At 37.0% G+C, this 14,389-nt stretch overlaps 1 protein-coding gene across 2 annotated transcripts in view; it reads right to left on the bottom strand.

Annotated features, from left to right (window-relative positions):
* LOC121410545 overlaps positions 1-14,389 on the bottom strand; it is a 65,056-nt gene that overhangs the window by 41,695 nt on the left and 8,972 nt on the right. Inside the window, exons 1-3 of one of the 2 annotated variants that reach the window (XM_041602717.1) lie at positions 13,867-14,002; positions 10,129-10,250; positions 7,843-7,979 (exon numbers count right to left, since the gene is read on the bottom strand). In XM_041602717.1, the coding sequence (XP_041458651.1) occupies positions 7,843-7,979; positions 10,129-10,234 (243 nt within the window). In that variant the 5' untranslated portion in view covers positions 10,235-10,250; positions 13,867-14,002. Of the gene's footprint in view, positions 1-7,842; positions 7,980-10,128; positions 10,251-13,866; positions 14,003-14,389 lie in introns of those variants that run through there. The other variant, XM_041602709.1, reaches the window with a different exon arrangement.

Below are 14,389 nucleotides of genomic sequence, written 5' to 3'. Positions count from 1 at the left end.
TGATATTTTAAAATAAGACCTGGCTCGGTCGAACCGCTTGTGCAGCTAGCGTGCTTTTTTCGATTGTCACATACTTCAATTTGTGAAATCTGGTCACCCTGATATGATGGCAATTCAACAAATACGCCCAATAATAGGTGAATCCAGCGGGCCCAAGGGGCCCCCTATTGGCGGAGCAAAAAAAAAAAAAAAGAGGGAAAGTAAAAAAAGAAAAAGAAGGGAAAAGAGGAGGAAGTAGAGTGATTAAAATAAGATGAGATGAAGACTTGGTAATAATTTCAATATCTTTCATGTCACTGTACAGTATAAAATTTTGCTTGCGATTCGCGCTCGCATTTCCATTTAGGTGATTTTGTACATCTATATCTTGCTCAATATGGGGCTTGAATATCAACTGTCAGATGAACAGGACTTCCAGGCAGAGTGCCAATTGAAGAAGACAAGAACACATCAAGATACTTGTCAGGTATTATCTCAGGAATGTCCTCAGAATCTACGCTGTGTACTAGCTCAAGGGAATCATAATGAACAGTAATGAGCTGCATCTTTTCCCCTGCTGTTTTTCTCAAAAGTGGAGGTAGATCTTCCTTTACTACAATGTATTCAACTTTGTATTTCTTGCCAGTAGCAGGATTTCTGGTTATCACCTTACACTTGCCAATAGCCTGAGTTGTAGCTTTATTCCACATAGATAGATGGATGTTTGCACTCTGTACTACATCCTCCTTATTTAGATACTTTTGTGGTAGAAGATTCACTGTTGCACCTGAGTCCAACTCGAACGGTACCCTCTAATTGTTGATAAGCATGTTACAGATAATTGGCTCTTTGTCCATATCCACTGCATTAATTTGCACAAAACTAATGCTTTCAGCTGAGGATGAGTAGTCATCATCTCCGACATGGTGAACATTACTGGTCTTGCACACTGAAGATCCATTGAAGTGATTAGGCTTACTGCAAGCTTTGCACTTTTGTCGCCATGCTGGACAAGACTCTTTTTTCATCTCATGAACCCTGTTATAGAACTTGCACTTCTTAACCTCTGATTTAACTTTCTGTAGATCTTTCCCCTTTGGTTTCTGCATGCTATTCTTTTTTCTTCCAGACTTAGGGAAATGTTTCTGTCCAACCTTTGTATGTCTTCATTCTTCTGACTCAGAGCTTTCATTTGGACAGATTTAGCCTCTACAGCTTTACACACGTCTATAGCAGTTGTGAGGTCAAGGTCAAATCTGGAAATGAGTAGTTCACTCATACGATCATCACGCACACCAAGTACCTGTAGGACATGATCAACAAGCAGCTTGTCTTTCATACAGTCACAGAATCCACACGTTTTGCTCATCATATGAAGAACCATGACATACTGCTCAATGGATTCACCACTCTCTTGACTGCACTGGTTGAATTTAAATCTCTCAAAGAATTCTCTGCTCTCTCCAAGGAAATGTGTGTTAAACTTGTCCATAATCACAGAACATTTGATGCTATCAGCCTCAGTAGCAAATTTCACGCCATTGTAGATGCGAAGACATTCCGGTCCAACACTATGAAGGAGAAGGGCAGTCTGATAACGATCAGGTTGTTGAGAGAGATTTGTGAGAATTGAGCAATTTTCCCATTGCTGTCTCCACATTTTCCACTCCTCTGCAAAATTGTTTCCAGCAGCATATTAAAATGCCCAGGGGGTTGAATGGAAGGCTTAGCAAAAGTAGCTCCATGCTGAAGCTTGGAAGGAGACCCAATTGTATTTTATATGAATATATTTATATCATATGAATGTGTATGCCCTAGAACACCAACAGTCATGATGTGGATTATATGAAATTAAAAGATGTTTTACAATCAAATGATAAATTATGCACTGTCAAATTTACTTGATTGTGCAACCAACAATTTATTTCAAACTTGAAAAATAGCTCCCTCTATCACTAATATCAAATCGTAAAAACAAACTACAGTAACCACTGATCTCTCCCCTATCTGGATGGGAACAATAACGCTGATTGGCCTATTCCGTGTTGAAGCACCGGAAGTTGGTACCTCCGCACGCCGAGTTCCCCCAAAAAAGCCAAAATCGGAGTAGAGTCTGGTTCACGGCAATAGTGTCAATTCTTAATTATACTTACCAGATCAACTCTTATAACAGCACTTTTCAATGTGAATTTATACCTGATACAAAGTTTAAGATGTCGTCCTGTGCCACGTATAATTGCAATTATCGTGACGACCGTGGAAACAGAGAAAAGGGGATTACTTTTCACAGATAAGTCAAGCTGGTGAACTGCATAGTTGTAGACTTTATGTAGTCCCATGTGCTCAAATACATGTGTGGTAATTCTAAATTACCAGAGCAAGTTTCCAAAACTTTAAAACTCCAGGGGGAGGGGGTTATCGATTGCTGTGATTTCTCTGGAAGCGCGATGAATTTAAACCATGATTCAAATAAATATTCAGTGTATTAATATTCACAAATGTTACCAAGTTTTATGAGTTTATCAGTCATGTTTAGACAGAAGAATTAAGAATATCACGAGACACGAACATACTGACCGTGTAGCCTGTATTCTGAAACTTGACTTAAGTTAAGACTGAAAATCTGCCGTTTCGGAGGAGTTAAAAAATGATTAATTATTTATCTTATTTGTGAAAGGACAATAAAATTTACAAGCTATAGGAACATGTACGGTAGGACTAGGACTTTAGAGGGCTTATGTAACTTGTGGCATGTGAATTTGTGATATTTCTCTGTCAACAATAGATCGAATTATTTTTTCCAAGAACTCATTTTAAAAAAAAAGTACGTAAAAAAGACATTAAGCTACAGAGACTGAAGACTTCAGAAATTTCACAGAACTTATTTTGAGATGCCGAATGTCTTCCAAGAAAAAAATGTCTCGGTGGAGCAAAAAAAAGGGGGGGTTATCAACTAGAAATTTAGGGGGAGACGCAAGAAAAATAACCTGACAAGCAAAAAAAAAGGTTATCAACCCAAAATTTTAGGGAGGGATGCAAAAACAAAAGAAATAATCTGACAAGCATCAGAAAAATGTTATCAACCACAATTTTAGGGCAGACCACAACGATTTTAGGGGGGTCCACCTGAATTTAGGGGGGATGCAGGAAAAAAAACCTGACAAGCAAAAAGAACAAAAAAGGTGTCAACATAAATTTTTAGGGGTCTGTCCCCCACCTAAAATTTAGGGGGACAAGATCCCCCCCCCTGCTGACAATATGAACAAACTGGGTAAAGGATAATTGAAGAGGGCCGGTCGATCGATTTATATATTTATTTATTTTGTTTTATTTATTTTATACTGCAGGGTAGGCCTAGGAGAGAGAGAGAGAACGGGTCAAATCCACCTCAGAAAAATGTTGATTTGAATCAATAGAGAAAAATCAGACAAGCACAATACTGAAAATTTAATCAAAATCGGATGTAAAATAAGAAAGTTATGACATTTCAAAGTTTCGCTTATATTTTTTCTAAATAGTGATATAAACGAACCAGTTACATCCAATTAAATGAGAGAGTCGATGATGTTACTCACTCAATATTTTCTTTTGTGTTTTATAGTTTGAATGATACAATATTTCAATTTTTACGAATTTGACGATTAGGACCTCCTTGCCGGAAGCACAAAATGTTAAAATAATGGAATAGCAATTGAGATGTGCATATAACTGTTTTGTGAAATGAAACTTTAAAATGCCATAACTTTCATATTACAACCGATTTTGATGAAATTTTCAGTGTTATGCTTGTTGAATTTTTCTCTCTTTATTCAATCAAGTTTTTGTTGGGGTGGACTTGTTCTTTAAAGGGCGAGTCCACCTCATGGAAATGATTATTTGAATAGAGAGAAAAAACACACAATAATGCTCAAAATTTATTCAAAATCAGAAGTAAAATATGAAAGTTATATTTTTAAAGTTTCACTTAAGCGATGAATTTTTCGGTGTTACGCTTTTTTATTTGGGGGGGTGGGGTGGACTTAAATTAAAAGGGGTTTCAAGCCCAGTGTTATAAGCCTGCATAACCTAGGGAAGTCCTCGCCATGTCGATCCTAAGATGTTATTTGGCAAACCTCCAAAATACCCCTAGACAAGTCAAGGATTTCATCCATTCTTCCTTAGGTGAGAAAAGCACCAACCCCTTAAAAATTATGTTTCCGAAATGTATACTGGGAAAGTACCATGGTTTCAAGAAAATTGCGAATTCTGGCACTTTAAATATATGAAGTTTTGTATGAAAAGCAATGAGAGCTTCAGTGTGCAGACAGCTAGCTTATCGCTCGCAATGCACATGCTAATGGAGCGATCGCGTTCCTTTTGGGGGAACTGGTATGGCGGACAATAGAACTCGCCGGCTTCAAACAAAGGACCCTCCCCGCATATCCAGTTAGGGGAGAGATCAGTGACAGTAACATGTGAACTACATGTAGGGGAAGGTGGGGTAAGTTGTGACACTTTTTGCATTTTGCATGTTAGAATTGTATGGCTAGTAATATTGTTGAAATAAGTACCTTGCCTTTAAATTTGATTCTTGGGAAATATTTTTCACCTATATATAATTTTCTACCCCCACACTGGAAGTCGTTGTGACCTTTGAAAAAAACGATGTCAAATGGCTCAACTTGCCCCATCGGTGAGGGTAAGCTGTGCCACCGTCTGGGGTAAGTTGAGCCACAAAAACTATGTACAAAATGTATGCGGGAAGAACCAGGTTGTCAATTTTTCATTTAAAGTCTTTTTACTTGCTAATTCTCTATAAATACTAACATCTTCTAAAAGCAAAAGAACCGTCCTGTGAATTTGCTACTTTCTGCCTGCATATCAATGGCTTTTTTATGTTTTTTAGATTTTTTTGAAGAAATACAATGGCTCAACTTGCCCCATGTTGGTTGGCTTAAATTAGCCCCGTCCGAACTATTTGCAATATTTTCACATCCACACATTTCTTATGCATCCATCATGTAAAAGACTTTGACAAGAGTGAGAATCCATACCTGAACTAACAATATTGTTATCATTTCTACAATATAATTTAAGATGTGTGTGGGTTAAAATCACTTATCTATTTCACACCCTTTTTTACTTTTTTCGCTGAAATTTGTATTTTTCCCTCTAAAAAAGTACTTTTTGTTTTAAAGTTGAAAGCGATGTGGTGGTGTTAAGGGTTATGGAATGGGTCATCAATAAATTACACCATCACAATGTCTGACTCATTCATTATTAACCTGGGGTTGGTGGCTCAACTTGCCCCTATGCTCAACTTAACCGCCTTCCCCTACATATTGGAGGGACAGCATAAGGGTATAAAGTCCCCTTTTTTATTCTCTCACCATTCTAACTTTAACGGTTGCCTGCACTCCTCGCCGCACTCGCTGCAGGAGAAACTCGACAGATGCCATGCTATAACATCGATTGGCTAACAAAAATATCAGACTACGCTCGAAGGGATATTTTGGATTGGTAAAATATAAGGGCCAGCGATCAACAACAGGGGGGAAAAAACTGTCATGGACAAAAATGGGCGCTATGTGAGTGCGCATAAATTCAGCAATATGTCTGTAAAATTTAGCCCAGGAAAATGACTTTATTTCTCAATGTTTATTTAAAATTTTGATATTTCCAAGAAGTAATTCTGTCAATTTCGTATTAAATTATTATCAGCAATTGATGGAAAAGACCCATACAACTAGAATTTTTGTATCAGAGAGCTTGAAGCCTGATTTCAAGCAATCTTTTTTTTCTTAATATCAAAACACTTATCTGACAGAATTTATACCATATCAGGACAACTAACCCCTGGACAATCACCACCCGGACAACTACACCAGGACAATTACAACCCCCCCTGACAATTACCCCCAGGACAAGGACCCCCTGGACAATCAACCCCTGGACAACAACCCCGGAAAATTACCCCCCCCCCCCGGAAAGCTTTTACATCGCATTCCACAATTTAAATGTCACGCAGCTCAATTACCGCTACTTCCCATACATTTAGACATGCTAAGATAGAGGGGGAAAGAACAAGATATTTGAATGAAATATACAACTACAATGTATATTAAGAATGTATAGTGATGTAAAGTGATACAATAGATTTTTTTTTGTTGAAACACTGCATATAAAATATTCCAGCTTTGAATGTCGTTTGGAACAAGAATATGATCAGACATACATGATGCAAATCCTACATAAAAGCAGTAAGGTTTTGGTAAAACTGATTTGTGTTCTGACAGTTATTATCATGATAACCTGGTGCGCAAAATATCTATAGTGTTGATTTCTTTTAATGGGAATTGTCTACTTAATCACTGGCAAAATTAGAAGAGAATTGGGAGACTTTTATATGCAAACCATACGATCCATCCATAGCAAGGATGGAGTGGGTACAAACAGAAAGGGGCGGGAGAAAACTCCTCTTGGATGGATGAAAACTTTAAAATAAAAGGTATTATATTTTGGATCAAAAATTTATCCTCCGGTCATTGGCGATAAGAGCTTCACGTGATTTTGTGTATTTTCAACTATTTTGGAATGTTGGCAGCTAGGCATACTATTTGGGAAAATTACGTCATTTTTGTGACGTCATTTTCCCAAATAGTATGGAAATGACATCAAGGCGCCATACGCCTGATGCGCATGATATCAAAATCACCAACATTCAGCGGGGTTTACGAGAACTCGAGTGCTTACCATGGGTGACTCTCGCGACGTCGCCGCTACGTTTTTCAATGACCTTTTCAATCAAGAAAAGGATGTAAATAGTGTAAAAATGTTTAGACTACAGTTAATGCTTTGATTTTTCAGACATTTTCATTGACTATTAAAACTTATGTTTCATTAAAATTGGATATTATTTAAGAAAAGAGCACAAGACCATGAGGATAAAGGTAAGCCATTATTCTGTTTTTTTTTTTGTTTAAAATCTTTGATCCAAAATATAAAACAAATATACTCTGCCATAATTTCAAGTTTCTGGTTAAAACTATGGGCCTCGGTGCCTCCAATAGTACCATTCATTTTGGGGATGCGCCCCTCAGTGAATAGTACCTCTTGCCCCTAGTTTTAACCAGAAACTCTCAAGGCAAAGTATATTTGTATATTATGAGGGCCAGTTTACATATTTAATGCATTTATGCGTAGCCAAGCGGGAGGTTCGGTGTGCAAGCCCCCCCCCCCCCCCCCACCGGATTTTCCATGATGTAGGAGGCGCCGCTAAACAGACAAAAAAGGGGAAGAAAAAAAAGGAAAAAGCAAGGAAAACAGAAGAAAGTGAGAGAGAGAGAGGAGAAAGAGCAATAAGAAAGAGAAAGGGAAAAAGAAAGAGAAAATTATTAAAGATGAAGTAGAAAATATTTCAAAAACCTGTGCCACTGGACAAGACTTAGAATGGGTCTCGCTTGATTCTAACATCGACGCCCGAGAGAGGGGGTGGGGAGGGTAATTGTCCTGGGGTATGTGTCCAAAAAGAGGTTATTGTTTGGGGGTAATTGTCCTTTGGGGTAGTTGTCCGGGGAGGGGGGAGATAATTTTTAGGAGGTAATTGTCGGGGGGGGGGTAGTTATCCTCAGGGAGTAATTGTTTGGGGGTAATTTTCAAAGGGGGTAATTGTTCAGTGGGGTGAGGGGTCACTGTCTGGGGGTAGATGTCGATGGGGGGTAATTTTTAGGAGGTAAATGTTGGGGGGTAGTTATCCTCTGGGAGTAATTGTCTCCAGGGGGGTAATTTTCCAGGGGGTAATTGTTCGGTGGGGGGAGGGGTGAATGTCGGGGGATAGTTGTCGGTGGGGGGGTGGTGATTGTCCTATGACCAATTTATACATACCTCAGTCTCATTTGTGACACGATCTATTACAGTCAATTTCTGATTGCTTCCTACGAAAATAAGATCTTGAGTAAGAGATCTATAGCCATCAACGATTCTGACATCCTGAAAATCTCCTTCTGATAATAAATCACTTTCTGCAAAGAGAGAATAACATTCATTTTCAATCAGAGGAGATATGGGGAAAAATATAATCAGATATTCTCAAGTAATACTTAAAACAAAAGTATCGCTAAAGCGAGCACATAATATGCCCGCCTGTAACATGGAAAATGTAGTTATAGGTCAAGCAAGGTGGAAAGTGGTGACTTCATCTTTGACCTTCTGACCTCAAAATCAATAGAATTCCTTGGATCCATGGTAGTATCATACGCACTAAATTAAATACATGTATGAGCCTACATGTAGGTTAAAACTAAAGTTATCGTGTTTACATGTACAAGAACTTCAGAAGGGTATAATGGAAACATGTCATTGTGACTGACCTTTGACCTCAAAATCAATAGGCTTCCTGAGATTCATAATAGTATCGAACATACTTAATTATATGAGCCTATGGAGGTGATTCTGAAGTTATCGCGTTTACAAGGACTGCAGAAGGGTAAGATGACAACATGTCACTGTGACCTTGACCTTTGAACTTTTAACCTCAAAATCAATAGACTTCTTGGGATCCATGCTAGTATCATACACACCAAATTATATGAGCCAAGATGAAGTTCAACCGAAGTTATCACATTTACAAGGACTTACAGAAGGGTAGGAAGAAAACATGTCAACTCAATATGACCCTTGACTTTTGAACTTTGACCTCAACATCAATAGGCTTCCTGGGATCCATGGTAGTATCATAAAATCCAAATTATATAAGCCTACATGGAGGTTAAGTTAAACTCAAGTTATCGCGTTTACAAGAACTTCAGTAAGGTATTATGAAATCATGTCACTGTGATCTTGACCTCTGACCTTTGGACCTGAAATTCAATATGCTACCTGGATCCATAGTAGTATCACACACACCAAATTATATGAGCCTAGGTTAAGCAAACTGAAGTTATCACGTTAACAAGGGACTACAGAAGGGTATTGACGAAAACACATCACTGTGACCTTGACCTTTGACCTCAAAATTAATACATGTAGGTTTCCTGAGATTCATATTTAGTATCGTACACACAAAGAAGACAATGTTCAGAATTAGAATACCACCCCAGGATTTTTTTTTTGTTATTCGCACCATTAACCACCTGCAGACAGGCTTCTACACAAGCCAAGTGAATTGCTCAATCTGTGACAATGGCCTAAACCTTTTCTTTTTGCCTATATTTTCAATTCCACACTACATCATATAAAAGAGGAAATTTTAATTTGTATCACGGATTTAGCAACAAATTTTTGCTATTCTCACTTTGAAGAGAAATGCGAACCATTCAAGATTAATCTACCCACAAATTCCTGCAGAACTGTTGAAGCAAAGAAATGGCTCCATCAGAGGGGAGTGATTTCTTAAATACACCTATGTACCAGCTTGCAGCCAAAGGGTTATTCATTCCATCTCCAAACACATAATATTCACATCTAGATCTGTACTAAATTCAAAATTGGTTCACATCATTTCAGCACGAAGCATGGAGCATGGAATTTCAAAGCTACATGTAAGTAGAATAAGGGATAGCCCTTGTCCCTCATTCTCCCGGAGGGGCCACTTACATTGACGAGTGGATACCATGCGCGACCAAAAAAACACGTAAAAAGGATGTCTTTTTCACGATAGGGCACGTTACGTACGTAACGTGATAAGGGTGCCAAAAACACAAAAATAATGAAAAAAGGGTATCTATTTCGCTAGGAAAATTACGTGTTTAGGGTCTAATTTGCGGGGATGATAAAACAAAATTAAAATGTTTTATAAAGGATGTCATTTTTGCCCCAACATTTCGTGTTTAGAGTCCGATTTGCGCGAGGTGTAGAAGTGGGGTCGTACTAAACCAAATAAGGTAAAGCCGACGACCGAAGGAACCGTAACAATAAAACATTCCTGTACTTGTTTAGGGGTCCATTTCAGGGAATATTTGCCAAGAGTATCATTTTTGTTTCCAATACTTGTTAAGGGTAGGGTTTCACACGCCAATACTTGTTAAGGGGTTCATTTTCAGAATATGGAAATTACGTGTTTAGGGTGCTTTTCGAGACCCCTTGGTCGCGCATGGTATCCACTCGTGAATGGAAGTGGCCCCCCCGGGCTCATTCTCCTTGTTTACCCTCAACCATGTAGTTTATACTTACCCATACTAGCGGTACAGGTTAAGACATCCTGCAGACTTCTGCTAGCAAGACACCCAAGGTAAAGGATAACTGCTAGTACATGTAGCTGTGACAGTCCCCTCTCCATTCTTCAAATTTATGCCCTTAAAATGATTTAAAATGATGATACAAAAAACATACACATTATCAATTACATGTATGGAGTGATAGCTACTTAGCTAGGAAAACAGTACATGTACATGTATTTCCATTTAAGTAAATAAAACAAAATCAACACTTCTAAAAAAAGCATAACACCAAAAAATTTCATCAGAATTAATCAGGAGGAAAAAAGTGTGCCATTTCTTTCTTCATATACATGTACCCGTAATGTATTACAGTTGCACAACAATGGGATATATGAGGAAGTCAGTGATATTATTCTCTGAATTACAATATTTCATTTTTGCAGATTGGACAATTAGGACATCAAATCACATTAAAGCAACAATACCCTGTGTTCAAGGAGAAATCAAACCTTTTTTTTATTGAAAAATACTGTGAAAATCACAATATTTACAAGAAAAAAAGTAACGAAACATTGCAGAACAAAGACTAAAAACACCTCTCTTTCAAGGGCGAGCCACCAAATTCTTTACTGGATTTAGACCCTGAAGAAATCCACTTCCCTTTGGTGTGCACAATCTCTTTGAAACAGATTATGAACTAGAATTGATGAAGCAGGGCCGCATTGCAATCCACATACATGTAATAGCCCGCGGGGAGGGGGGGGTTGGCACTTACATGTACATTGACGAGTGGATGCCATGTGCGACAAAAAAAACACATGTAATGTTTTTTTCAAGATAGGGCACGGTATGTACGTAAACGAAATAAGGGTGTAAAAAACACTCAAATAATAAAAAAGGGTATCTATTTTCGCTATGAAACTACAGGTTTAGGGTCAAATTTGAGATGGTATAAAAAAAATCTAAGACTAGATTGTTTTGTTAAGGATGTACTTTTTGCCCCAAGAGTCAACACTATACATGTTTGGAGTTTGATTTGCGAGAGGTGGGGCTGTACTTAACCCAACAATGTAGGTAAAGGTAAAACCGATGACCGAAGTCTGTGACATACATTTAACAATAAAAATATTGTTGTACTTAATAGGGGTTCAATTTTAGGGAATACTTGCTTGTTAAGGGTGGGGATTCACATGCCAATACTTGATAAGGGGTGCATTTTTAAAATATGGAAAATTCATGTTTAAGGTGCTTTTCGATACCCCATGGTACCATCCACTCATCAATGGAAGTGCCCCCCCCCCCCCCCCCGGTGTAATACATGTAGCTTCCTTCCACATTTATGCAACACGGCAACATTCTGAGAAATCAAACTTTGTATCACACTATCATTATGAGAAACTTAAAACGTTTCATATACAAAATTACAAAAAAATAGGGGTTGGTGACATCGACAACTGGTGCAAATAATTCTGTGTATATGTAATTGGGTAAAAATTCAAAATACACTTAACTTTCTTTTACAATCTGATTTTGATGAAATTTTTACCATCAAAGCATCTCAGATATTTTCATATCAATTTTGGGGGGATGGACTTGCCCTTGAATGTACACTGTACACTAGTAATGCATTTGACAAAAGCAACAAAAAAAAGATGAGGATAAAGTGTATGCATTGGAGACACTGGAGACTGCATAGAGCCACCTGAAATCTCTGACTCGGTGGCCCGGCTGGTCATCCAAATATTGGAACAATTTAATTAATCAACAACTACCAGACAAACATTAATTCTCCAAGTGATCTAATTCATGATCATTCAAAGAGTGCAGACTTTATAATGCTTTTTCCCCCCATGTCCCTACTCCTGTACATTCGGACAGTCAGTCAATTTCCCATGGAATCTTTGTGATGTGTGAGCACGACCGGCCCATCCAGTCCCATTACAAGAATCATGCTCATTTCTATTCTCAGTATCACTCGATAACAGAAATCTGAGGCATATATCATTGCTCTATTGAAGAGAATACTAGTAATTGAATGAAAAAGTGTGATCAAAGTGCAATATTTATCACAGTGTTTAAATAATTTCAGCTCAATGTATACTGTTATAGGGCAGGTCCAAGCTATTGTCCCCCTCTGAAGCCAAAATTAAATCTTTGCCTAAATCTAACATATTTTGTGTAATTTTAATAAAGCTTATACTAGATTGTAGATTTTTGCCCTATATTTTTTTTCTTCTGAAAACATAAAGTTAATGAATGCCAAGGTCACGATTCCAAGAAACCATTAATTAGCGTGACGTACAGGACATCACATTTTTTGATCTGCAGATAATGCAAATTATATATTTGAAAATATTTCTGTGGTGACTTGTACATGTAGTGCTAAGTTAATGCAAACATTTGAAAGAAAAAAATATTTTGAAATTTAATTAATTAAGTCAATTATCCGGTGTCCAACAGGAAGTGTCCCGTACGTCACAATTTAGAATGTTTTTTTAGATTCTAATTAAGAAAAAGTTGAACAGTTTTCTTCACACTTTGGAGAGTTCTAATTTATATTACTATACATACAAAAATTAAAGTGAATTTACTGAATTAATTTCATGTCTAATTATATCAGCTAATTAAGCTTTGTGACATACGGGACAAAAGTGTGACGTACGGGACACGCCATAGGATTTCTATGTAATTCTAATGAGGGTTATTTTTCAATTAGGAGCAAAGATAAAGTAAATTGATATAAATGATATTGTATCAGTGTTGAATATTGGTAAAAGGCTGATAATAAAGTTATGATTTGCCAAGGGTGCATATATTAGCATACTAGTTAACATATGTTATTAATTAAATCTTTCATGAAATATAAGGTCATAAAGTTTTTTTATGTTTTGTTTGTTCATATACCGGTAGAAATATATATCAATCATAATCCATGTAAAAATTACTTTTACTTCAAATGGTTTACATCCAGCTGATTATAAATTTTGATAAAATTTTATTTTCCCCATTCGTTTAACACATGGAATTATTTGCAAGACACCTTTCATAATATGTATAAGGTCGTAAAGTGTTTGCTATGTTTTGTTTCAGTGTATGCTATTAAAGAAATATATATCAATCAAGATAATCCATGTAGTTAACTTACTTTGGTTTACATCAAGTTAATTATAAATTTTGATGAAATTTCACTTTCCCCATTCGTTTTACACATGGACAAATGTCCCGTACGTCACAGCGCGGATGTTTATATTTTGAGCTGTTACATAATAACAACAATGAGTTCTATCATTTCATTCATGGCTGATGAAACTTGATAAGATACAAGATGAACACATGATAATGACAAATTTCCAGCTTATTCCAATTCACATAGTTTTAATGACAAACTTTTTTTCAAAAAAAATCAGCTTTCGTCTGGTCCCGTACGTCACAGCGCATATCAATTAAAATATTACATCGTTAATGGAATTGTAGATCACTAATTTTTTACTGAATAAAGAGGGCACAACTGGCCTTCCAAAATCCATAAAAGATTCTCTGTTGTGCATTTATTTTTTATGTTACACAACTTTAAAGGCTCTAAATGTCCCGTACGTCACAAGTCAAATAGCTTGGACCTGCCCTATACAAGAATTCCATCCTGTCATGCAAATCTACTGTAAAATGTATAGATTACATTTTACAGCAAACATTTCATGTACATGTACATGTACTTGTCATTTTTTTTCAAATAAATGGATGCAATACTTACATGTACATTTTAACAGTATTGATCAATAGATTCAAATACAGATCGCATGATAAATCTCAAATTCTGTACTTCCTGGTTTTATGAGCACAATACATGTACATGTAGTACATGTATGTAGATTCATATTTCAAAGTCTACCAGTACTGAAGAGCTCGGAGAGCAATGATATGTGCAGACATATTATGTGCGCCCATGGATGAATTCACACAGAGCTTATAGTGTACATAATTATGAACAGTATTGTGTGTGTAATAAGCCATGGCAACAGTGAGTGAGCTGACAGAAGAGTATATCATTTGGCCATAAATCATTAGGTATCATGCATGCAAATAACTAAGGGTGTGTTCAATGTCGATTTCTAAATTCAAAGAGCAACGTGAATCATGACTGAAAACTCAACTAGAAAACACTGAACAAAAACATGATCAGCAGTGCACTGTTCAGAGTAAAAAATATAAAGCTGTTTATATGTTGATCGTCTTTAATTTTCCCGCTTTCGTTTACAGCGCAGATTTAGTGCGCA

This window comes from Lytechinus variegatus, chromosome 1 (assembly GCF_018143015.1).
Source record: "Lytechinus variegatus isolate NC3 chromosome 1, Lvar_3.0, whole genome shotgun sequence".
In the NCBI taxonomy this organism is placed as follows: Eukaryota; Metazoa; Echinodermata; class Echinoidea; order Temnopleuroida; family Toxopneustidae; genus Lytechinus; species Lytechinus variegatus.
The sequence above is the reverse complement of the archived record's forward strand: the minus strand, read 5'-3'. Positions and strand labels throughout refer to the sequence as shown.